At 42.8% G+C, this 26,535-nt stretch overlaps 1 protein-coding gene across 7 annotated transcripts in view; it reads left to right on the top strand.

The window, feature by feature from the left end:
- SPATA6L (spermatogenesis associated 6 like) overlaps positions 1-20,173 on the top strand; it is a 55,896-nt gene extending 35,723 nt beyond the window's left edge. For 6 of the 7 annotated variants that reach the window (XM_036021677.1, XM_028526025.2, XM_036021678.1 and 3 more), the window contains 3 exons: positions 13,417-13,510; positions 15,082-15,188; positions 19,654-20,173. In XM_036021677.1, coding sequence (XP_035877570.1) covers positions 13,417-13,510; positions 15,082-15,171 — 184 coding nt within the window. In that variant the 3' untranslated portion in view covers positions 15,172-15,188; positions 19,654-20,173. The remainder of the gene's footprint in view (positions 1-13,416; positions 13,511-15,081; positions 15,189-19,653) is intronic. The other variant, XM_036021676.1, reaches the window with a different exon arrangement.
- The last annotated feature ends 6,362 nt before the right edge of the window (positions 20,174-26,535 follow it).

The following is a 26,535-nucleotide window of genomic DNA, read 5'->3' on the forward strand; positions in this document are numbered from 1 at the left end:
AAATAAATTTGTTAGATGGCTTATGCATTCATTGATTCAACCAACCTTTCATGAGTATCTTTTTGTTTTTTCTTTATTTAAATCATTTTCAAGTACAGTTATATACGATATTATATCAGCTTCAGGTGTATACCTAAGTGAGTAGACATTGTATATGTAAATCCTGATCATCCCAATAAATCTTATGCCCATCTGACACATGGTTATTAGAATATTATTGACTATATTCTCTATGCTGTACTTTGCATCCCCATGACTATTCTGGAAAAACAGATTTGTACTTCTTAATCCCTTCACCTTTTTCATCCATCCCCCAGCCCACCTCCTATCTGGCAACCATTAGAATGTTCTCTGTATCTGTGAATCTATCTCCATTCTGCTTGTTCATTTTTTTTTAGATTCAGTTGTTGATAGATATGTATTTATTGTCACTTTATCACATTTCTTTCTTTTAAAAAATATTTATTTTTAGTGAGGGGAAGTGAGGGAGAAAGAGAGGTAGATAAACATCAATGTGTGGTTGCCTTTCATATACCCCCTATTGGGAACCTGGCCCTCAACCCAGACTTTATGCTTTAGATTGGGAATCGAACCAGTGACCCTTTGGTTTGGAGGTCAGCACTCAATCCTCTGAGCCATGCCAGCCAGGGCTATCACATTTCATTGTTCATAGTTTTTGCTTTTTTAAAAAAGTTCTCATCCAGGGATATGTTTATTGATTTTAGAGAGAGAGGGAGAGGGAGAAGGGGAGGGAGGGAGGGAAGGAGAGAGAGAGAGAGGAACATTGATGTGAGAGAGAAAAATCAATTGGTTGCCTCCTGTACATTCCCTGACTGGTAATCAAACTCACACTCTTTTGGTATATGGGATGATGCTCCATCCAACTGAGCCACCCAGCCAGGGCTCTTCTTCTTAAAGAAGACACTTAACATTTCATATAATACTAGTTTGGTGGTGATGAACTCCTTTAGCTGTTTCTCGTCTGGGAAGCTCTTTATATGTCCTTCAATTCTAAATGATAGATTTACTGGATAGAGTAATCTTGGATGTAAGCCCTTACTTTTCATCACTTTGAATAATTCTTGCCAATCCCTGTTGGCCTGCAAAGTTCTGTTGATAAATGAGCTGATAGTCTTATGGAAGCTTCCTTGTAGGTAACTACATTTTTCTTGCTGCTTTTAAGATTCCCTCTTTGTCTTTAACCTTTTGCATTTTAATTATGATGTGTCTTAGTGTGGGCCTCTTTGGGTTCATCTTGTTTGGGACTCTCTGCACTTCCTGGATTTGTATGTCTGTTTCATTCACCAGGTTAGGGAAGTTTTCTGTCATTATTTTTTCAAATAGGTTTTCAATTTCTTGCTCTCTCTCTTCACCTTCCAGCGCCCCCCATGACACTTACGTTGGTACACTTGAAGTTATCCCAGAGGCTCCTTACATTATCTTCATTTTGCGGGAGTTCTTTTTTCTTTTTGTTCTGATTGGGTGTCTTTTGCTTCCTCATATTCCAAATGGTTTATTTGATTCTTGGCTTCATCTACTCTACTGTTGTTTTCCTGTAAATTATTATTCATTTAACTTAGTGTATTCTTCATTTCTGACTGGTTCTTTGCTATAGTTTCCATGTCCTCCTTTATGCTGTTGAAGTTCTCACTAAATTCCTTGAGCATCCTAATAAACAGTGTTTTGAACTTTGCCTCTAGTAGATTGCTTGTTTCCATTTTGTTTAGTTCTTTTTCTAGAGTTTTGTTCTGTTCTTCTATTTGGGGCATGTTTCTTTGTCTCCTCATTTTGGCAGCCTCCCAGTGTTTGTTTCTATGAATTGGGTAGAACTGCTACATCTCCCAGGCTTGGTAGAGTGGTCTTATGTAGTAGTTATTCTGTAGGGTCCAGTGGCACACACTCCTCAATCATCCAAGCTGGGCACTCCATGAGTGCTCCCCTGTGTGGACTGTGTACACCTTTCTCTTGTAGTTGAGCTTTGATTGCTGTTGGCATATCAGTGGGAGGGATTTACCCCCAGGTTGATCAATAAGCTATAAGGACTTGCTGTGACAACCAACTTCCAACCACCATGGAAGATCAGCTGTGCAGGGGCTTACCTCACAGAGCAGGACTTACTTCAGTAGGACTCTGGTGCCCACTGAGTCTGCCCCTTGAGTGTGTCACTTGTGGAGGTGGTTGAATAGTGCTTTGACATGGTCTGAAGCTGTCCACTATATGCACTGGCTCTGGGACATCCAGGAGGTGCAGGCCAAGGCTAATCACCGTCTGTATTCTGCCTGTGGCCTCCCGGCATAACTACAAAGTGATTTGCAGATGGATGCTACTTGTGCTGGGCTTGGAGGTGCCCAGGTAAAGCCAGGCTGTGAACCAAGGCTGGCTGCTGCTACTGCTGGGCCTAGGGCCACTTAGCAAGAGGTACTGGGCATGCTGAGGCCAGAAATTACTTGTTTGAGAGATTTAATGAAAGTCTGAAGTGTTAGCCAAGACAAGCCATAGAAACAGCTTGGGTGAGCCCACAAGTTGGATTAGGCAGGTTCTCAGGGAATCAACAGGGTGGGGCAAACAGTATGAGCCAGGTTGATGGGTAATCAGATATGGTGCTCACCTATCAGCTTAGTTGGGGGAGGGCTTAGAAAAGGAACAGTGGCTTCTGCCAGCTTTTTTGTCTGTCAGAATGCTGCCCACAGCTCTTGGCATGATGCCAGACAATTCAGTTCCTCCCTGTATGTCCCTGGTGACTTTTGAGCTGCTGTCCCAGTGCTGGAGCTCAGAGGGAGTGTATCAGAGTAAGTCCATGCCTAGGCCCTTGAAGAGGATCTGCCTGGGAGTCCAGAAGCCCTCCGTGTCCCTCTCTCAGGCACAATCCCTGCTGGTTTTTCCAGTCAAAAGTTATGCAGACTTCTCTTCCTGGCAGTGGCTCGGGGGCCTCACCCTTCAGGGGAGACCTCCACTATTAAGATATCCCTCCCGATTTTTATCTGCCACAAGTGGATGTGGGGCCATCCAATGCCACGTCCTTGTCTCTCCTGCCAGTTTTGACATGGTTTCTTCTTTAAATCCCTCGTTGTAGGACTTCCATTAAGCTAGGTTTCAGGTAGTTCTGAATGATGGTTGTTTTGTAATTGAGCTGTAATTTCAATGTGGTTGTGGGAGGATGCCATTACTGTGTTTACCTACACTGCCATCTTGATTGGAAGTTCATGAGTATTTTTATGAAGCAAGCCAGTGGTTCTCAACTCTGGCTCAGTAAAGAGTTGCCTCATGTCTATTGAGTCAAAATCTTTGGGATTGGCATTGTGTGTTAGTAGGGGAGGGTAGAATGAGTAGGGGAGTGTATAATCCCTGCTGTTAAAAGAGTACCTTATCCTGCAAACCAAAGGGTCGTGGGTTCGATTCCCAGTCAGGGCCACATACCTGGGTTGTGGGCCAGGTCCCCAGTAGGGGGTGTGTGGGAGGCAACCATACATTGATGTTTCTCTCACTCACTTACTCCCTCTCTTTCCCTCTGTTAATACATAAATAAAATCTCTTTTTTAAGTGCCTCATCAATTATACCTCAATTAAGAAAAAGACACATGAAAATTTAGTTACCAATTTATGGCACTTAATAGACATGCAATGAATATTTGCCAAATACAAGGAAAAAATGCCTCAGGGGAAAAACAGGATAGTCAACCTACTAGGCCTACAATGGAAATGCTAATGTCAAAGACATTTCTCCTCATCTTGGAGAACTTGCAACCCAGCAGAGGATATAAAAAAAAAGTACACTGAGAACTTTCTACAGGTTGGAACTTTGAAACTAGTACAGATAGAATGTTATTAGTATATCAGAGAGGAGGAAGGTACTTCTGGAATGTTTCATGGAGGAGAAGCATTTTCATATGGGACTTCAAGGGAGGAGATTTGGTATAATACAGTTAATGGAGGAGAGGGATGTGAGGTGAAACGGCAAGGGGCACTTTCAGGTGTTAGAGGTTAGACCAGCTTGCCGAGGCTGAGGGGAGCCATCTAAGCCAAGCTAAAAAAGTTTGGGCTTTGCTGGAGGGCATTGGGAAGTTTATGCAAGTTTATCACAGGCAATAAGCACAGTTGTATGTCGGGCAGAGCTTTAGCATCTATCTCTGATGAGTCAGCAAATTCTATATGCCAAAGTCATCTAACCTGATAAGTTTGGAAATATTTGGACTGTGAATTTGGAAATTAGGCCATAATTGAGTGACAAGAATATATGGTTAACGGAAGGCTGTCTGGTTTGCCCAAGACTACCTCAGTTTTAGCTCTGGAAGTCCTGTGTTCTGGGAAATATCTTTATTCTGGGCAAACTAGGACAGTTGGTCACTTTACCTTCAGGGAAGTGGCACTGAAAATAATATTTTTAAAGACAGCTGGGGGTTTTTGGAAAGAAAAAGAACACTTTTATTAAAATTGTTTTAATGTTGTTCAGTTACAGTTGTCCCCATTTTTGCCCCATTGCTCTCCTCTGCCCTGCCCATCCTCCCCTCCCACATTCAGTCCTCTTGCCCCCGGTTGTCCTTGTCCATGGGTCCTTTATACATGTTCTGTGACTTGACCCTTCTCCTTCTTCCCCTGTTATCATCTCCCCCCAATCTGGTTGCTCTCGGTTTGTTCCTTATTTCTATGTCTCTGGTTCTGTTTTGCTCACTTGTTTGTTTTATTGATGAGGTTCCACTTACAGGTAAGATCATATGTACTTGTCTTTCACAGTGTGGATTATTTCACTTAGCATAATATTCTCCAGTTCCTTCCATGCTGTCGTGAAGGGGAGGACAGCTTTCTTTCTTTCTGCTGTGTAATATTCCATTGTGTAAATGTACCATGGTCTTTTGACCCACTCATTTACTGATGGGCACTTAGGCTGTTTCCAGCACTTGCTACTGCAAATAATGCTATTTTGAACATTGGGGTGCATGGGACAGCTGCTTTTTTAACATTTTATTGGTTATGCTATTACATTTGTCCCAATTTTTCCCCCTTTGTCCCTTCCACCGAGTACACCTCACTCCCTCAGGCAATCTTCACACCACTGTTTATGTCCATGGGTCCTGTGTATAAGTTCTTTGGCTATTCTGTTTCCTACACTGTACTTTACATCCCCATGACTATTCTGTCACTACTTATTTGTACTTCTTAATCCCCTCACATCTTCACCCATTCCCCCACATCCTCCTCCCATCTGGCAACATCGTAACACTCTTCTTTTTTTTTTTTAAATATATTTTATTGATTATGCTATTACAGTTGTCCCATTTCCCCCTTCACTCCCCTCCACCCTGTGCCCCCTCTTCCACCCACTTTCCCCCCCTTTAGTCCATGTCCATATGTCATACTTATGAGTTCTTTAGCTTCTACATTTCCCGTACTATTCTTGCCCTCCCCCTATCTATTTTCAACCTACATTCTATGCTACTTATTCTCTATACCTTTTCCCCCTCTCTCCTCCTCCCACTCCTATTGCTAGCCCACCCTTGTGCCCTCTATTTCTGTGGTTCTGTTCCTATTCTAGTTGTTTACTTAGTTTCTTTTGGTTTTGCTTTAGGTGTGGTTGTTAATAATTGTGAGTTTGCTGTCCTTTTACTATACATGTCTTTTCTTTATCTTCTTTTCTTAGATAAGTCCCTTTAGCATTTCATAAAGTAAGGGCTTGGTGATGATGAACTCCTTTAATTTGACCTTATCTGAAAATCACTTTATCTTCTCTTCCATTCTAAATGAGAGCTTTGCTGGGTAGAGCAATCTGGGATGTAGGTCCTTGTCTTTCATGACTTGGAATATTTCTTTCCAGCCCCTTCTTGCCTGTAAGGTCTCTTTGGAGAAATCAGCTGACAGTCTGATGGGAACTCCTTTGTAGGTTACTGTCCCCTTATCTCTTGCTGCTTCTAGGATTCTCTCCTTCATTTTTACCTTGGCTAATGTAATTATGATGTGCCTTGGTGTGTTTCTTCTTGGGTCCAACTTCTTTGGGGCTCTCTGCGCTCCTTGGATTTCTTGGAAGACTGTTCCCTTTGCCAGTTTGGGGAAGTTCTCCTTTATTATTTGTTCAAATAACTTTTCCACTTGTTGGTCTTCCCCTTCTGGTACCCCTATAATTCGGATGTTGGAACGTTTAAAGGTGTCCTTGATGGTCTTAAGCTTTTCTTCGATTTTTTGAATTCTTATTTCATCATGGTCTCCTGCTTGGTTGATTCTATCTTCCTTCTGGTCCACTGTGTTGTTTTGAGACTCAGATTCCTTCCTTTCACAATTGGCTCTCCTCCGTGTGTCTTCCTGCATCCCTTTTATGGTAATCTGCATTTTTTCATGTAATTTGGATCCAAAATCCACCAGTTCCGTGAGCTTCCTGATCACCAGTGTTTTGAACTGCGCATCTGATAGATTGGCTGTTTCTTGGTCACTCAAAAGGATGAGTCCTGGGGGACCGATCTGTTCTGCTGGAAACATGTCTTACGTCTTTCCCTGTCTCTCCTATTATTTTACTTATTTATTTATTTTTTCTCCGGTCTGGTCGCTCTTGTTACGGTGGGGGGCGGAGCCTTAGGTGTTCACCGGTGCTGGGCGCCCCAGTCGCTAGCTTGTGACGTTATATGTTGGGGCAGGGGCGGGAGCGGGGACTGGAGGGATCAATGGCGACCCTTCCGTTCTCCTGGAGTCAGACACTTCCCTGGGCTTCTGGGCCGTGAGCTCTGCTCTGGTCCCCAGTCGCTGCCCCACTGATTCCCCCAGCCGCTGCTTGCGTATTCAGGGATCACCGCTACACTGCTGCGCTCTTGCGTCCTGGATTGCTGTCGTGCTGTCGCGCCGATTTTGCCGTAACACTCTTCTTATCCATGATTCTATCCCTGTTCTTCTTGTTTGCTTAGTTTGTTTTTTAGATTCAATTGTGGATAGATATGTATTTATTACCATTTTATTGTTCATAGTTTTTTTAATAGTATATATATATGTTTTAAGATTTTATTTATTTATTTTTAAAGAGGGAAGGGAGGGAGAAAGAGAGAGAGAGAGAAACATCAATGTGAGGTTGCTGGGGGTCATGGCCTACAACCTAGGCATATGCCCTGACTGGGAATCGAACCTGCGACACTTTGGTTTGCAGCCTGAGCTCAATTCACTGAGCTACGCCAGCCAGGGCATTGTTCATAGTTTTGATCTTCTTTTTCTTAAATAAGTCCCTTTAATCCTCTGTATAATAATGGTTAGGTAATGATGAACTCCTTTAGTTTTTTCTTGCCTGGGAAGCACTTTATCTGCCCTTTGATTCTAAATGATAGCTTTGCTGTGTAGAGTAATTTTAGCTGTAGGTCGCTGCTTTTCATGACTTTGAATATTTCTTACCTATCTTTTCTAGTCTGCAAAGTTTCTTTAGAGAAATCAGCTGATAGTCTTATGGGAATTGCCCTGTTCCTGTAAGTTAGGTAACTCACTTCTTTTCTCTTGCTGCTTTTAAGATTCTCTTTTTTTATCCTTAACCTTTGGCATTTTAATTATGCTGTGTCTTGGACTGAGCTTCTTTGCATCCATCTTATTTGGGACTCTCTGTGCTTCCTGAACTTGCATGTCTATTTCTTTCTTTCTTTTTTTTTTTTACTATATTTTATTGATTATGCTATTACAGTTGTCCCATTACCCCCCATTCATTCCCCTCCACCCTGCATACCCTCTCCCACCCACATTCCCCCCTTTAGTTCATGTCCATGTGTCATAAGTTCTTTACCTTCTACATTTCCCATACTATTCTTGCCCTCCCCCATCTATTTTCTACCTACCATCTATGCTACTTATTCTCCGTATCTTTTCCCCCCTCTCCTCCTCCCACTCCCCTGTTGCTAACCCTCCATGTGTTCTCCATTTCTGTGGGTCTGTTCTTGTTCTAGTTGTTTGCTCAGTTTCTTTTTGTTTTTGTTTTAGGTGTGGTTGTTAATAATTGTGAATTTGCTGTCATTTTACTGTACATTTTTTTTTATCTTCTTTTCCTTAGATAAGTCCCTTTAACATTTCATAACATAAGGACTTGGTGATGATGAACTCTTTAACTTGACCTTATCTGAGAAGCACTTTATCTGCCCTTCCATTCTAATTGAAAGCTTTGCTGGATAGAGCAATATGGGATGTAGGTCCTTGCCTTTCATGACTTGGAATACTTCTTTCCAGTCCCTTCTTGCCTGTAAGGTCTCTTTTGAGAAATCAGCTGACAGTCTGATGGGAACTCCTTTGTAGGTTACTGTCTCCTTATCTCTTGCTGCTTCTAGGATTCTCTCCTTCATTTTTACTCTAGCTAATGTAATTATGATGTGCCTTGGTGTGTTCCTCCTTGGGTCCAACTTCTTAGGGACTCTCTGAGCTTCCTGGACTTCCTGGAAGTCCATTTCCTTTGCCAGAATGGGGAAGTTCTCTTTTATTATTTGTTCAAATAACTTTTCCACTTGTTGCTCTTCCTCTTCTCCTTCTGGTACCCCTATAATTTGGATGTTGGAATGTTTAAAGATGCCCTGGAAGTTCCTAAGCTTCTCCTCATTTTTTTTGAATTCTTATTTCTCCATTCTTTTCTGTTTGGTTGTTTCTTTCTTCCTTCTGATCCACTCTATTGTTTTGAGTCCCAGTTTCCTTCCCATCACTATTGGTTCCCTGTGCATTTTCCTTCATTTCTCTTATCGTAGCCTGCATTTGTTCATCTAACTTGCAACTAAAATCAACCAATTCTTTGAGCATCTTGATCACCAGTGCTTTGAACTGTGCATCTGATAGATTGGCTATCTCTTGGTTGCTTTAAAGTACTGACTCTGAGGCTTTTATTCTGTTTGAGCCATCTCCAACCCCCCTTGCTTTGGTCTGGTCATGCCTGTTATGTATGAAGGGCAGAGTCTTAGGTGTTCACCAGGGAGGGGAACCCCAGTTGCTGGGTTGTGACGTTGTATGTGGGGGCGGGGTCTGAGAGGGAACGATGGCATTTGCTGTGCTCTCCATTGGACCTCAGTCCTTTCCACTGCTTCCCACAAGCAAACTGGGCCCTTCTGGTGCCAATTTCCATGTAGGTGGGCTTGTGCACCCCGTGGGACTTTCCAAGGACCTCTTTTGTGAGGCTGTGAGTCTCTCCCTGTGCCTCAACCCCCACAGGTGTTTTCAATCAGTGTCCGGAGGCTCTATTTTCCAGCGCTGTGAGCCTGGGTTGCGCACAGTGCCTTGCTTTACAATTCCCACCTCACTGCGTCTGCCATTTGCCACCCCACAGCCGGGGTCTTCCAGCTGCCACATGCGCACTCAGGGTCCACCTGCCGTGGTCTTGCAGGCCCTGGATGCCTTACACGTCCAGTCCCAATGCTCTCTGTTCTCCACAACCCGACCCACGCCTGGCTGCCCGACTCTGCCCCTCCTACTGGTCTGGATGAACGTGTCTGTTTTAACTGCTTGGTTGTCCAACTTCCATACAGTTCAATTTTCTGTCAGTTCTGGTGGTTATTGTGTTACGAAATTGTTGTTGTCCCTATCTTGGTTGTGTGAGGAGGCACAGTGTGTTTACCTATGCCTCCATCTTGGCTGAAAGTCCCTCACATGTCTATTTCCTTCATTAACTTAGGGAAGTTTCTTTCATTATATATTCAAATACATTTTCAACTTCTTGATCTTTCTTCTCTTCTTTGGGCACCCCTACGATGTGAATGTTGGAATGCGTGAAGTTGTCCCAGAGGCTCCTTATGCTATCCTTGTTTTGTTTGGATTCATTTTTCTCCTTCTTGTTCTGATTGGTTGTTTTTTGTTTTCTTATGTTCCAAATCATTGATTTGATTCTTGGCTTCATTCACTCTATTGATGTTTCCTGTAAATTGTTCTTTATTTCAATTAGTGTATGCGTTGTTTCTGAATGGGTCTTTTTTATGCTCTTGAGGTCCTCACTAAGTTCCTTGAGCATCCTTACAACCAGTATTTTGAACTTTGCATCTGATAGATTACTTATCTCCATTTCATTTAGTTCTTTTTCTGGAATTTTGATCTGTTCTTTCATTTGTGCCATGTTTCTTTGTCTCCTCATTTTGGCAGACTCCCTGTGTTTGTGTCTAGGTATTAGGTAGAGCTGCTATGACTCCCTGTCTTGGTAGCATGGCTTAATGTACTAGGTTTTCCATAGGGTCCAGTGACCCAGCTTCGCCTATCACCTAAGAAGGGTACTGAAGGTGCACCCTTTGTTAGGGCTAAGTACACTCTGTTCTTGTAGTTGAGCCTTGATTGCTGTTGGCAGGTTAATGGTAGCGATTTACCTAGGACAGTCAACTACAAGGACTGACTGTTCCACTGATGACCAACCTCTGCCCTCCATGGAGGATCAGCTTTGCAGGGGTAGGGTGGTGGCACTCTGATGTGGTCTGTAGTTGTTCACTGGATGCTCAGGCTCTGGGGTTTCCTGGGTGGTACAGGCCAAGGTCAGCCCCATCCTGTGTTCTGCCTAGAGCCACCCTTCCTGAGCTTTAAAGCAATTTGAGAGGGCTGCTACCTGTGCTGGGCTTTGAAGTTTCCAATCAAAACCAAGCTGTGAACCCAGGGTGGCTGCTGTTAGCATTGGGCCTGGTGCCACTTAGCAAGAGATATATGGGGGCTAGGGGCTCACTGAGGCCAGATGTTGCTTATTTGAGAGGATTTAGGAAGTTTTGTAGCTTGAGCCAAGACTAGCCATTTGTATGGAAAAGTCACTGTCAACAGCTTGGATGGGCCCATAAGATAGGTGGGATGGAGCCTCAGGGGATCTCTAAGGCAGGAGAAACAGGGATAGTCAGGTCAATGGAGTCTCAGATATGGCACTTGCTTGCCAGCTCTGCAGCTCTGTGTGGGGGAGGGTTCAGAAAAGGAACAGTGGCCTCTTCCCGCCTTTCTGTCTGGGAGAAAGCTGTCCCCCAGATTTTGCCTTGATTCCAGACACTTCAGTTTCTGTTCTTAGGCCACTGGTGCCTTTTAAGCTGCTACTCCAGTGCTGGAACTCTGAGGGAGTGAGTCTCAGTAAGTCTATGTGTGGTTATTTAAGGGGAACTGCTTGGGGCTCCAGAAGTTTCTTCCACCAACTCAATTCCCACTGTTTTTTACAGCCAGAAGTTGTGGGGACTTACCTTCCTGGCACTGGAACCCCGGGCTGGGGGGCCTGGTTTGGGCTGGGACTCCTAGCTCTTGAGATATCCTTCCTGAATTTTTTTCCTCCTCACATGGTTGTGGACCCAGCCTGTTCTGCATCTCTGCCCCTCCTACCAGTCTGGATGGATGTAGTTTCTTTAATTCAGTAGTTGTTGGACTTCCATTTAGCTCAATTTCTGATGGTTCTGAGTGATGGTTGCTCTGCGATTTAGTTGTAATTTTGATGTGGCTATGTGAGGAGGTGAGCTGTGTTTACCTACGCCTCCATCTTGACCAGAAGTAAGATAGCTGTTTTGAATGAAAGATATCCTTTATATCCTCTTGGATGAGTCCATTCCTTGTTGACTTCAGCAGGATCACAGAGGCAGCCTCTGGAATACTAGGTGCTACTAGTACTTTGCTTCAACCTCATTCACTATTCTTTCCACATCAGCACAATTGGGACCTGTCTCCCTGTGCCCTGATCACAAGAGTGCTGAGAAATACCTTTTCTGTTTCTGCTAGCTTAATACTGAAATCAGTAAGGGTGAAGGTTGTATGGATGAGTTGGGAGACAAATTTTGGGGTGAGACTCAGCCCAAGCTTTTAATTGAAGAAGAAGAAAACCCCTTTAACTAGTGGGTTGAAAAACGGTAGTCCCAAAGGATGGAAGAACAAACACTCTTAAGCCTGATCACTGTCATCTGGATAGTGACACATCCCTGTAACACACATCCTCACTGTTCCACAGCACAAGAAGAAAGCTATAGTAAAGGCACAGCACTGCTCCTGTCTGTTGACTCATTCTCAGAAATCTTCAAATGTAATATTGATTGTATAGAATAATAATGGTAACAAATTGTAGGAATTGTTTTGGTACTGGTTACTCAACACTTATAGAAAATACATTTATGGTATCCAGTTAGTGGATCTTTTTAGATGCTAGCTTTATTTATAGCTTCAATATATTTTTATTCCTTCCTCTTAAAAATTCTTAGAGAAGTGTAGAAATGATGTGCCTGGCTTTTTCTTAAACATGGGTAGTGCTTTGAGTGGCACTTCCATTTGCTGAGTCATTTTTCTGACTCGGTTATGGGTTTGTTTAAATACAGTAATACTCTTGGTCTTGTCGACCTGGAAACAAGCTACATGTGCTTATTATAGAGAGAGCCAGGATGGGCTTCCCAGATGTTGGTCCCAAACTAAGTAGAGGGGCAACTGCTCAGGAGCTCAATAATATGTTGGCCATAGTAATCCCCAATTGATTCCCAAATGTTCCTGTCCTTCCTAATGTTTACTGTATGCTAATTAAAGAGAACAGTTTTATCAAAATTGCTAATCTTCTTCAGGCATTTTGAGGAAACAAGATTTTCATAATCAAATTTCTAATTCCACCTCAGAATTTAGGAGTTGGTACCCATCCCCTCCTCAAAATGAATAAATGAATTCAACTAATGAGTGGGTGAATTCAATCACTCAAGAAATATTTATTAAATATACCTACTGTGGTATTCAATACCCATGAGACCATAAGATGAACTATTAATCCAAGAGCTGCATTCCCAATTTCAGCCTAGGAGTAGAAAGAGACACTAGTTGAATAATGACAATATGTCTGCTAGGGGAAGCGCACTGAATACAGGGTAAATGGACTCCGAATGCATAAAATAGGGACTCTGACTTCCTCTGCACAAAAGGGATCAGGAAGGACTTTCCCAAGAAATCAATACATGAACTGAGCTCTGGAGGGTGGGTAGGAGTTACATGAGTGGGGACAGGGTTGGGGTGGCAGCACTCCAGGCAGAGGGAGCAGTGTGGGCAGATGCCTCTGGGAGGAGGAAGTGCAGCATGTTCACAGAACTGGAAGATGATGTTAAGACCTGTGGTTAAGGTTGGGTCTGGTTGGCCTCGAATAAATGAGATACAAAACAAAATCCTTATGGTGGAAAACAATGGGATTGATGTTCATATTAAAAGTTTTGGATTAAATTCTTAATGTAAAAGGCAGGATTTGTTCTTTAGAGAAATATCTAAAATACATAGTTAAGTACAAAGAAGAAAGTCACTCACAGCCATACACCTAAACACACACCATTATTAACATCTCAGTTGTTTTTATTCCTAGTGAGTTTCCTATACACAGGTTTTATACGGGTATTAAAACTGTATTATGTGTATTATTTTATATGTTGCTTCTGTTTTCTTACTATTAAGCTATAAATATCAACCCATATTGTTATGTACTCTAACTATCCTTTTTATTAGGGGCATAATCTCCCCGTTTAATCTGTTGAGCAGGTTCCACCCTGGTTCTCAGTCCACATGGAAGAAGATCCATGAAAGGGTATGCGATCTTCTGACATCCCACAGAGCTCAGCAGCGCCTAAACGAGGTTAGGGCTTCTTGTCAAACTAGATATTTTCTGGCAGAATGACATGGGAACTGGGACTTACAGTTCATTGGGGAAGACAGACATTAATCAAGTAACTACAAAAATAAATGTAAAATTGTGACACTTACCCAGGAGACTTACACGGTGTCCTGGGAGTGTAGGCAAAGGAGTATTTGACTTGGTTGGGAGTCAGAGCAGCTCCCCTGGGGAGAGCTTGGAGCTGACAATGGAGCTTGGAACTGAACAATGAGTAGCAGCCAATTTGGAGCACAGCATGCATCAAGAGGAGGTCCTGCAGCAAGAGGGAGGAATGTCCTTTCAAAGGACTTAGAGAAGACAGTGTAACTGACCCAAAGCACATTCCCTTCCACCAGGCACAGGAATTCTGGTCCACGGGAGAACCCAGAGAAGTGTGTGTGGTCTGTGTAAGGCCATAGCATGGAAGAAAGTTTTCCTAAAAGCTGTTGAACAAACTCAAAAAGAGTCTGGTGGTTTTCCTAGAAATAAATCATAGATTTGTTCAAGAGTCCTAGAGTTTTCAAACTGGAAACAGCCAGGCAAAACCCTGATGTTTTAAAGAAGAGAGAAAAGTTAAAATTCTTACAGTAAAAGGTGCCTTCTTGAGAATTACCAGTCCTACATTCTTAGCTCTAGGATTTGCCTAGAATGGTTGTCAGGTGACAGCTAGTCAGGATGAAGAATGATGGATGCCAGGTGGTAGGAGGATGGGCACCACACGGTCTGGTCACGTCCAGTGACTTAGGTGTCAGGTTGATGTATAAGTGAGTCCTTCCGGTGGTAATTAGAGGGTTATCTGGAGGTCCATATGCATAACCAGGCATTGATGCAGGACTGGGAAGTTAAAAAATGATTTAAGTTCCTAGGCTAGTTAGAACAAAAATGGGGTTTTTCCTCCTGCCTGAATCTTGATAATGTTAACAATTTTAGCAGCTTGGTTAAAGTGACCCCATTTTATATATTCCCTGTCGTCACTCTTTTCTCAAAGTTAATAAGGTGTTTTGGCTTTTCATCTTTTATGGGGCTGTGGGGAGTGTTTCTGATTCATAGGTAGATACAGCCAGTACTTTGTCTACTGCAGATGGACAGTCATTAGCTACGTGACCTATCACCATTTCAAAAGAATTCAAATGGAAGGTTAACAGTGCCCGCAGTGGTTGGATTTCACCGTACCATATAGTTGAATTGGTTGTATTGACTTACTTAAAAATGCTGGCGTATCCTAGATCTATAGGGTGACAGTTAAAATGAGTAATGATTATTCTAACCATGGGGTAGTGGGTTACTTTACTTCCTCTCTGAAAAGTCACAGTTTTTCCAAGTAAGGAAATCCCTTTAAAATGTAAAAAGAAAGGAAGGGAGAGAACAAAGGAAGGGAGGTAGGAGGAGGAGGAAGAGAAAGAAAGAGTACTTACATACACACACGTGTGTGAACCCCACATATACAGAGTATATGGCATTCTTAGGCTCGGAAATGCAAACTACTCATTGTGCTGTCATTGATCCTTATTACATTATGAGTGATGCAATTGCTGCATTTGTTTTTATTATAGGAAGATTTTATCTCTGAAGTAAATCACACCCTTGAAAGACCAAGCTACCCTCTGAAGAACTACCAGGTTCATGCACAGAAATATTCTTAAGCTGAAGTTTTATGCAAGTAAGCAGCTTAAGTGCTTCTTATCATGATTTGCTAAAGTGATTTTAGTTTCCTGCTGTAGGTATGAGGTAGTTAGAAAACGCGCTGGACAGATGCAAGAGAGACCTAAGAACCACGTTCCTCCTTCACAGAGTGGCAGTAACAGAACATATGTGGGTCTGCCAGCTCTCTTGCCTTCCCTTGTGTCTCCGTCTCTCTCCCATTATCTAATGGCCTCTCTTTTCAGCTCCTGGAACATGAGTTTTTTCCTGCCGTGATGCCTTTATGCACATTGTTCTCTCTGTTTGGGATACTATTCCTGCTCCTGCTTGGGTCACTTCTGTTTATCCTTTGAGTCTCATGAATTTCTATGACACTTCCTCCCCTTCTGAGGCATACCTGTTTCTTAGCACCCAGCACTTTCATAAAGTATGACATAGTTTGTTGTTATATGTTTATATGGCTTGACTGCTTAAAAGTCTGCCCCTACTTCTTGAGTGAAACCTGCCTCTCTTGCTCACTATTTTATAGCCAGCATTTAGTGTGCTACAATGGAATCTCATTTAACTTGGGTGAATTCAACCACATGTGCTAGGCCTGTGTTCTCAACAAGAACCAAACCCCCACTCCCTGCCTGTTGTCGTCTTGTATCAGATGACTCTCCACTGTGGTTGGTGCTCAGTAAATATTTTTTATGAGTGAATGCTGAATGAGGTAATGAGGCAACCCTAGAATTCAGATATGAGGCAAGTAGTTGGCCACATAGTAAGATGTCATCATTTCTCAGGTATTCTTTTCCATTCCTAACCCGGGCCCAAAATAATAATAGCTAATAGCTCTTCATTGTCAAGTGCTTCCTGAGTGCCAGGAACTGGTCCAAATACTTCACATGTATCAGATGGGTTCATGTTTAATTCCCACAATCCTCTGAAGTAGTTACTATCATTACTTCCATTTTATGAGTAGGGAAACTGAGGTGCAGAGCATGCAGGCACCTTGCTGAAGGTGCCACGACTAGCAAATGGCACAGCCGAAACAGGAACCTGGGTAGTCTGGCTTCAGTGATCACACCTTTAACCATTACATTCTGTTGCTTCTCCAGACCTAGGGCGTGTGATAGGAGAACCCTGGGGAGAAAGAGCAGAGGAGCCCTTTGGACCCCAGGAGAGTTTGTGGGCATTTCTGGGACTATCTCCCACAAGGATCCTTTGGTGCTGTTTTATGAAGTCCCTTGTTCTAGCAATTTCGAAATAATTATGAGTCTTTTTAAACAATAAAGGAGTGTGGGATAATATGCTAGGTTTTTACTTAGGGTCAGGCCCCTGAAAATCTGGTTTGAGGGCCCCAGGGCTGGCCAGGACTCCCCACCTTCAGCACAGAGGAATGAGAAGGACAGCTCAGTAGTTGCCAGTTCTGCAGGCTCCTACCTTAGAACGTTCTGCTTGGTAGATTAAAGGATGGATTCTGGCCCACTTCATCTCCGGTTGCCAAAACAGTCATCTAGGCACTTATTAGGTAGTTACACAGAACATAACTCACATAATTACCACTTAGGGAACACGGCCCACATAATTACCAAATGCCAAATTGCGCTGAAATTCAATGCAGGTGACGTTGAGTTACAGAAAGCCCTGAACCAGCTAATACGGGGACACTGATGTGAGGGGATGGAGAGGAAGTGAGAAAAAAATTAGTAAATTCTTAGAAAATAGGTTTCCAATACAACACAAGATCCCTTCCAGTGGTCTCTACACCCACTTCCCGGGTCACGGACTCCTGGTGAGGCAGGGGTGCTGGAGGGCTGCAGTAGTAAAGGTTTTCGTGGTTATAAAAACCCGGATGGCTTTGGCTGCCTTAAGCCAATAGGATATTTATTAGAAAGAGGCTGATATCACAATGAGTTCAGAGAAGACCCAAACAAGCAAGGTCAAGCAGCTAAAGCAGGACGGCCCCAGACATGCCGTGAGTTCGGAAGACAGCCCCAGAGAGGAGCATCCGGCAGAAGACCCAGTGGGTTTCCACTACACGCCTCCTCCCCCGCTTTTCTCAATGAAGCCCTCCTGCTTGCAGCACCATTTTTAAAAAACAGCGCTGCACTGAACATTCTACATGTCCTAATGTCCTGACCCTCCCGCCCCGGAATAAGCCTCTGTGTTCTCACCTCTAGAGTGGAATGTTTTGTCAGGATCGCAGAATAGAGGAGGTGGTGCATTCAGCTTAACAAATTGACTCAAGATACTAGTATGTTTAATCATTGCCCACCTCAAATTTACTTTTGATGTCAAGAACCTTTCCTTCCTTCCTTCCTTCCTTCCTTCCTTCCTTCCCTTTTCTTTCTTTCTTTTTTTATGGTACTCACATCCTACCTCCTGGCATGAGTCACTGCAGGATTGGAGGGCAGCGCCAGTTCTTGCCCCTTCCCTTCTTCCCTCCTACTGTTTCACTGTTGCTCAGCTTTCCCTCTCTTGGTTTCCTAGTGACCTCAAGATTTGGGGGAACTGAAAAAGTAGAATCTTACCACAAAAGGCCAGGGATTCTTGAGCCAAAAATAATAAGTCCCAAATTGTTTGACTAGGGAATGTGTAGAGGAAATGAGTAGAAGGGGTTGGAATACATTTCTCCTTATTCTGGATGTTTTGGGAGGTGGTATTTTGGGTCCCTGCCCTGGCTGGGTGGCTCAGTTGGTTGGAGCATCGTCCTGTACACCAAAAGGTTGCAGGTTCGATCCTGGTCAGGGCACATACCTGGGTTGTGGGTTCAATCTCCAGTTGGGGTGTGTATAGGAGGCAACTGATTGATATTTCTCTCTCATATAGATGTTTCTCTCTCTCTAAAATCAATAAAGATATCTTTGGGTGAGAATTAAAAAAAGCTTATCCCTTGTATAATTTAAAATGGTTAAAATGGTGGTCTTTATGTTATGTGAATTTTATCACACAAAAAAATCACATAAGCACACACATACACCCAGTTCTGTTAGAAGGCATGATTCCTAGTTCTCTTAGAAGGCATGATTACCTTTGTGTTATGGTTCTTAACAAGTGTGTGTGAGCTGATTGCCCATATCCAGTATGTACTTGCTGAGATTCCACTTTGGAGGACGGACTTGCAAGGCCTGCCTCTGTGAACCCCCTGGTCCCTCAAGCAGAGCCAGGGCCTGTCTTTTGCTCCTCCACAGGCCTACACTTAGTACTTATTCCCTTCAGCCTTGTACTGCAATTGGTTTTCCTTGTGAAAACTCCCCCAAGAAGGGGATGGAGGACTGGAAGGGGAGTCTCTAAACGCAGGGGAGACTGAGCACATGGCACCAACTCTGGCCCCACTGAGTGGTGCACACCTGGGAGCAGTGTCCTGCGGTCCTGCTTCCCACCACCATGGCTGGCCTTCAGGGTGAGCTAGTCCACTTGTAATGCTCCCAGTCAGAGGGTGAGCAAGGAATGCAGGCACAGACAAGAATTATAGCACAAAACTTTTCTAAAATTAAAGAATAGCCAAAAGGAAGTAAACCAAGAAAAGAAAAACAGGGCAAAAATTAACTGAAGGACTAGTTTCTGATTCTGTCGGAGCTCTTTGGGCCTCCAGCTCTTAAGATAGTAGCTAGCATGGCCTCCAGGCTGACCTCTCTGTGGGCAGACAGGAGCTATTTTACTTCCTTCCACAGGGGCTCCTTCACCTCCATTACAACTGAAGCAAAAAGCAAGCCAGGCTATAGACTCTGAACTCCAACTTTAGGGATCCTCATTCTTTGATTTGGTCACCAGGTTCTGAGGGATTTGTCATTGGGTGGCTTGTGGGGATTGACTCAGTGGATAGTGACTCACCTCCCTTCACCCCAGGAGTCCCACAGACCCTGCAGGCAGTGGCTGTGCACCCAAACCACAAGGCAGATCCTCGGGTCAGCAGTCCTCCAGGAGCATTAGAATCACGGGGAAGCAGGGAGGGCCTCTGAAAAATACTGATGCCCAGGCTCCACTTCAGACCAATTCAATTGGAATCTCTGCACTGTGCCCAGTACTGTTAAAACTGTTCTTCAGGGATTCTGATGCATATTTCAGTTTGAGAATCTGTGCATTGAGGATGGGGACTTGGAACACCCCCAGTCCTACACTGTCCATGTTGAAAAATGATTGTTCCACAGAATGGAATTGATGGGGGGAATGTTTAACAGTTTCGCTCAGTGACATCTAACAGTTCCTGCTGGTATACAGTGTACCAAGGACCATACACTCCTCACAATAGCATTCTCCAGAGGCAGATACTCTGCTGATTATCACCCTCAAACTGTACGAAGAGGTCAGGTAACTTGCCCAAGACCACACAGCTGCTTTGGCATGCTAACTAGTATTGCCTCATTCTGCGCTGGGAACACAGGACAAGGGTCAGGGCTCAGACACCAGGTGATCCCAAGGAAGCGGCATGCCAAGATTAGAATAGAGTGAGGTCATCTTCTCCTTGGCTGTGTTGATTGTGTGTTCTTTTTCCTCAGTCCCACCTGCAGGGGGACACTGAATGAAAGCTGAAGGAGTATCATGAAGAACTCCCTCATCCAGGCAACTGACACATCCTTAGGGAAATGAACAACGATTTTTGTTATGTGTGTGGAGTTGCCGATGTGTAATCCCCTTTAAATCAAACCCTGTGCTCAATCTTTTGTACCCAGGTAAGAGTTGTTAATTAAAGTGTTCATTGTTTGGAGCTCATATTTTCTTGTGGAGCTGGAAAATTTGTGTTTTAATATGTTTGTGTGTTTGTTTGGAGCTTGAAATAAAAAATAACAATAGTTGAGTGGTAGATGCTTAGAAAGTACTCCTTAGAATTTCACTGAAAATGTCAAGATGCCTTTTCAGGTATTCCTCATTTTTGGCATGGAGTGTCCTTGAAAAGTCCTTTTTTCCCCTCCCTCCCTCCTTCCTCCTCAATTCCACCCCCTCTCTCTTTCTTTCCAAATCAACTTACATTTTACATCAGCTAGAGGAAGATGCTATTTCATGAAATAACCTGATAAATTCTCTAGGAAAAGACTGCCAACCTGATTTTTTCTTTTTGGTAAATCTGGTTTTTTTTTTATGTTGTTTATTTGTTTTTTAGTGGTAAGCTTTCTGTACATGAAGTCCACTGAAAATACAGGAAGAGGGAGGCTTTCATATGGAGAATTCAAATCTTGCTTTAAAGGTTTAATTTTGCCCTGGCTGTGGTGGCTTAGTGGACTGAGCGCCAGCCTGCAAACCAAAGGGTTGCTGGTTCAATACTGCAGTCAGGACACATGCCTGGGTTGCAGGCCAAGTCCCTGGTGGAGGGCCTGTGATAGGTAACCACACATTGATGTTTCTCTTCCTCTCTTCTTTCCTCCCTTCCCATCTCTTTAAAAATAAATAAATAAAATATTTTTTAAAAAGGTTCAATTTCTATGATACATTTGTAGGAAGAGGCTAGTTTCTTTGGACTGTAGTTTAAACTCATTCTTCTGTCACTATCCCTCCTCTTGGTCAGCAGTTCTTCATAAATTTACACGAGGAACAACAGCTTCCTCCATATTTCTCTGAAAGATCTACTTTAAGTGAATAGGCTTTGTAAATATGACTGCCAAAACTGAATTTAAAATTAGTTAGAAGGGTGCGCACGCAGTTTGAGGGAGCACAAAGAGGATGGAACGGGATGAAGTGGAGCTGGAGGCCTCCCTGGGCACAGACCCAGGAAAGAGAGGGCCTGAAAACGGAACCTTTGCCGTCTTCCGTACCATAGGCCGAGCACTTCCTCCACCACGCCCTGCAGCCGTGGGAGTTTTGGAAGATACAATGAAGGGTCAAGGCTTCTTTTCTCATTATGACTACAGGAATTGGTTCATTAGGTAAATTAGGAAAAGGAAATTCAAAATTAAAGGAGGAAAAAAAAGCCCTCCCCAAACAAAAACAATAAAACAAAACTCATTTATTGTTTTCTCAGGATCTCAGCCAAATAAAGGTATATACTGCAACAAACACTGCACCTTTGGAAAACAGACAACAGGCTTAGATTACACCTGTTTGTGCGTTCTCAGAGCATCTAAAATTATAGTTGTCAGTTTACTTTGGTGTCTAAGTAGTCATCAGAAATAAAAGGTACTGCATCACATTAAGACTGAGGTACAATTCTTGGAAAAGGGCCACTTACAAAGGAGGACGTAAGCAAAGGAGGTCATTCTAATTAGTTGGTACCGCGTGTGGCTTTATTGCTCAGATATACTCTGACATTCATGTTCATTTTTTAGCGTGACTTCTTAATTTGATTTATGAATAAGATCTTAAATGCCCACCCTTATTTAAAGTCTTTTTGTTGTTCTTTTTCACAACTCAATCTGCCCTTTTCTCATTTTCTGACCTGTTAACTCTATTGTTTAAATTATTCTGATTTTACCTTTTGATTTCTTCAGGAATTATTTTAGTTTTGAGGAATCATATTGGGCCAGGGTTGCTGCTGAGACCTTTTGCTTTTGGAGTATATAATAACATCAATAATTTTGTGACATATTGGGGTTTGGATTCCTTTTGGGAAGATCTGTCATTAAACATAATAAAAATTCTTCTTGTCTTACTTCAGTTTATTATTACTTTCTTGACTTTCACAGTTGCCAGTCTATCAAAGCCTGCACCATATTTTCCAAACATGTTTCACAGGGTCTGGGTTTGCAGAGACTCTTGGGAAAATCTCCCTCATGGAACCTGGGCCCTGTAAGTGAAGCCACCTTAGAATGAAGTCATTTCCCTATGGTCACCCAACTGACTCAAAGTTACCTGAAGTCTGTAGGCCCTGAATTCAAAAAAAGGGTCATTTTAAAATGGGATGTAAAATAGTCTATTAGGGTACATAACCCGCTGCCTTCTCAGATTGCCAGACATCTGAATAAAGTGCCTATAAAGATTCCAAAAAAAATAGTGTATATGATTAGTTTAACATAAAAGAAAATGGTTGGTTTTAAATGTATAATTAGAGGATGGATGGGTTATGTGTGCAAGTTCATCCTAGCCACTGAATGCCTGGCCACTCTCAGTAACAGCCATGGATGGCTCTGCCTGATTAGTTCCATTTAAGGAGCCCTCTGGCCTCTCTGAGAGCAACCCAAGGAAATGCTGCGTTTTCCGATCTGTGTGTGTGACCAATGAATCTGCTAGCACCACCTGATGGGACCTTTGTGCATCTCTGAATAGGGGACCCACCCCAGCCTTCCTTGGGGATATGCAGGTTTTGGGGAGAAGTCCCCCTATCTTCCCCTGTCTCGGGAACTCTGCTGACAATGAGAAGAGCTGCAACCCTAAGCATCCTGGAGTCTGTTCCCTCCCAGTCCTCTATACTGGGCCTAGGGACAGCAACAATTACTTTGTTCATCAGAGGGAAGAGCCTGTGCTTAGTTTCACCTTAGAACTAGGAAATTTGGCAAATACGGGGTCATGCCTAGGATACAGGCTTTTCCCTGGTGCAAATGGGTCCTTTCCAGGATGGATGGCCCTTTTCTTATTTTCTGATCTGGAGCTTCTTCAGCTTCTTCAGAGTGAGGAGCTCCCACTCTGAAACTTTCCCCTTGAGATTCTCTATCTTTTAGAATGACCCTCCCACACCCCAGTAAGAATATATATTATTTTCTTTTTTTTTGATTAGTAAATGAAAGCTCTTTTATTGCTTGATAAACAAGGATACAGTGACACATATTCATAGGAAATAAAACTAATTGCTCCCCAAATTATCCTAGAGCAGGAGGTATCAAACTTTTAATTTTTAAAAAAGATATTTTATTGATTATGCTATTACAGTTGTCCCATTTGTTTTCTTCCCCGTTATCCCTTCCACCCGGTACCCACCCTCTCACCAGCATTCCCCCTTACCTTTAGTTCAGGGATCGTACATATAAGGTCTTTGACTTCTCCATCTTCTATACTATTTTAACCTCCCCCTGTCTATTTTGTACCTACCATTTATGCTTCTTATTCCTTGTACCTTTCCCCCAATTCTCTCCCCACCCCTCCCCATTGATAACCTTCCATGTGATCTCCATTTCTGTGATTCTGTTGTTTGCTGTTCTAGTTGTTTGCTTAGTATTTATTTATTTATTTATTTATTTTTAGGATCAGCTGTTGATAGTTGTGAGTTTGCTGTCATTTTACTGTTCATATTTTTGATCAGATGATAGAGGACTTTTTCTTAGATAAGTACCTTTAACATTTTATATAATAAGGGCTTGGCGTTGATGAACTCCTTTACCTTGACCTTATCGGAGAAGCACTTTATCTGCCCTTCCATTTTAGATGATAGCTTTGCTGGATAGAATAATCTTGGATGTAGGTCCTTGTCTTTCATGACTTGGAATACTTATTTCCAGTCCCTACTTGCCTGCAAGATTTCTTTTGAGAAATCAACTGATAGCCTTATGGGAACTCCTTCATAGGTAACTGTCTCCTTTTCTCTTGTTGCTTTTAAGATTCTCTCCTTATCTTTAATCTTAGGTAATAAAATTATGATATGCCTCAGTGTATGCTTCCTTGGGTCCAACTTCTTTGGGACTCTCTGAGCCTCCAGGACTTCGTGGAAGTCTATTTCCTTTGCCAGATTGGGGAAGTTCTCCTTCATTATTTTTTTCAAAGAAGTTTTCAATTTCTTGCTCTTCCTCTTCTTCTGGCACCCTTATGATCCAGATGTTGGAATGTTTAAAGTTGTCCCAGAGGTTCCTAAGCATCTCCTTATTTTTTTGAATTCTCATTTCTTCATTCTGTTCTGGTTGAATGTTTGTTTCTTCCTTCTACTCCAAACTGTTAATTTGAGTCCCGGTTTCCTTCTCTGGACTGTTGGTTCCCTGTATATTTTTCTTTATTTCACTTTGTATAGCCTTCACTTCTTCATCTATTTTGTGACCATACTCAACCATTTCTCTGAGCATCCTGATTACCAGTGTTTTGAACTCTGCATCTGATAGGTTGGCTGTCTCTTCCTTGCTTAGTTTTATTTTTGGAGCTTTGAACTGTTCTTTCATTTGGGCAATGTTGCTTTGTCTTTTTGCGCCTGTTACATAATAAGGGGCAGAGCCTTAAGTATTCACAAGGTTGAGGCAACCCACATTACTGCGTTGTGGCACTGTATGTGGGGGAGGGGTTCAAGAGAAAACAATGCTTGGCTCTCTACCAGCTTTCAGTCACTTCTCCTGCTACTCACAAGCAAATTGAGCCCTTCTGGTGCTGATTCCTGGGTGGGTGGGTTTGTGTACATTCTAGGACCCTGTGGGTCTCTCCAGTGAACTCTCCTGTGAGGCTGGGAGTTTCTCCTGCTGCTACAACACCCACAGGTTTTTATAGCCAGAGGTTTTGAGGGTTTCTTTTCCCATACTGGAACCCTGAGTTGCACACTCTGTCTCACTCCCCAGTTGTTCCTCCCCATTTATCTGTATGCAAATGTGGGACCGCCCGGTCCTCCAGTCACCACCTTGCCATGCATCCTCTCTGCTCTGGCTGCCTGTCTCCACTCCTCTGACCAGTCTGAATGAATGTTTTTTCTTTAACTCCTTGGTTGTCTGACTTCCATTCAGTTCGATTTTCTGGCAGTTCTGGTTATTTTTTGTTTTTAAATTTGCTTTTGTCCTCCTTTTGGTCATGGGAGGAGGCAAAGTATATCTACTTATGGCTCCATCTTGGTCAGTCCCCTCTTTTTTCTATTTAAAAGTAGCTTGAAGCTCATAAGAATTTACCCATAAGAATCACCTGCTGGGGCTCACTTGCTCTCTGTGGCAAACACAGCTCTACTCCTCTCCAAGACCATGTGGGTCAATAGGACAGACAGAATACATCATATTGTATGGCCAGGTTTGCTTTATATGTGTGGGAGGGTCATGTCGGGGAGGGCGCTAGTCTCCACAGCATGAACTCTGAGATGGCAGCAGTGAGTGCCTCAGCACTTCATGGCCTGCCCCAGAAATGATGCAGGGAATCTGAGGGCTGTTAGGCTACTGAGTCACCAGGATTAGGACTTCCTTTTTCTTTTAATTTACTGATTTTAGAGAGAGAGGAAGCAGGGGAAGAGAGACGACAGACAGACAGACACATCAGTTTGTTGCTCCATTTATTTATGCATTCATTTGTTGGTTGTTGTATGTGCCCTGACCGGGTTTTGATCCCTCACAACTTGGCATATTAGGATGATGCTCTAAGCAAATGAGCTACCCAGTAGGGCATGGATTTGAACTTTCAAATGAAGAGGCAGAAGGAAGACCCGTGGTAAGGCAGAGAGTTGGCTCTAAGGTAAGAGAGTTGAAATACATGTGGTGGGTATTGGGCCTTTATTTTGTGATTGGTTGTGGGTGCTTTTGAATGAGCCAAGGTTACTGAATGTCCTTCTTAGCCTGGGTGAGTGTGGAGGGTGATTTATTCTAGGTTCTTCCACAGAGGAGGTCAGGACAAGAGCAACGTGGAGGGGCTTGAGCCACAGACTTTTAAAAACCTTCCCATCCATCCTTGGGAAACCCAGAAGGCCAGCAAAGAAATGGACAAAGGACTTTTCTTTTTTCCTTCCCACCTTTTCTCTTATTTTTTCATTCCTTTGTTCAGTACCTTAGTTTTCCAGGCACTGTATAATGCTTCACGAGGGCATTATTGTGTGGGTGTGAAGAGTGAAGGCTCTAGAGTGAGAGCAACTAGATTTGAATCCTGATTCTGCCATTTACTGGCTGAGTAACTTGGGCAAATAAGTTCATTGTGCCTCAGTGTCTTTCTGTGTGAAATGGAGGCAAAATTAGTATCCACTTTGTGATGTCATAGATAGATGACTCCACACACTTAAAGCACTTGAAATTAGTGGCTGGCATAAAATAGGCACTCAGTAAGTATTAGTTGTTATTATTCTCATTAAATTATTTGCAGAAAGCATTTTTTTTTCTTTTCTTTTTTCCACTAAGGACACTGAGATTCAGAAAAACAAATGTGTATCAAAGGCAATTTCCAACCTGGTTTGCCTTGTCTCCAGACCTCTTGATTACTGCCCCTTGGTTGTCACCTCACTGTCCCTGAAGCTGGTGCATGCTGGGTAACTCAACCTGAAGGGTTTGAAAAATTGAACTTATTATTTCAGTAGAGTAACAGGGCAATTAAGATTTCTTGACAGAAGCTGGAATGAGGTTAATCACTCCTTGTTTAGGCCAACAAAAGATGCTTTCTGCTCTTATTTCCTGTCATTGGAATATTATGTTTGTAAATAGCATTTTTAGGAAGCCCTCTCCCACTCCAAAATAAATATCCCTGTTCCTTTTCCTCCAGGAATTAACACTCAAATTGGTATCTTGAACTGAGATAAATATCACCCTTATTTTAGTGCGATGGCTTCCAGGAACAGACTGTATGTAAGAGGAGCTGTTGTT

This window comes from Phyllostomus discolor, chromosome 3 (assembly GCF_004126475.2).
Source record: "Phyllostomus discolor isolate MPI-MPIP mPhyDis1 chromosome 3, mPhyDis1.pri.v3, whole genome shotgun sequence".
NCBI lineage: Eukaryota > Metazoa > Chordata > Mammalia > Chiroptera > Phyllostomidae > Phyllostomus > Phyllostomus discolor.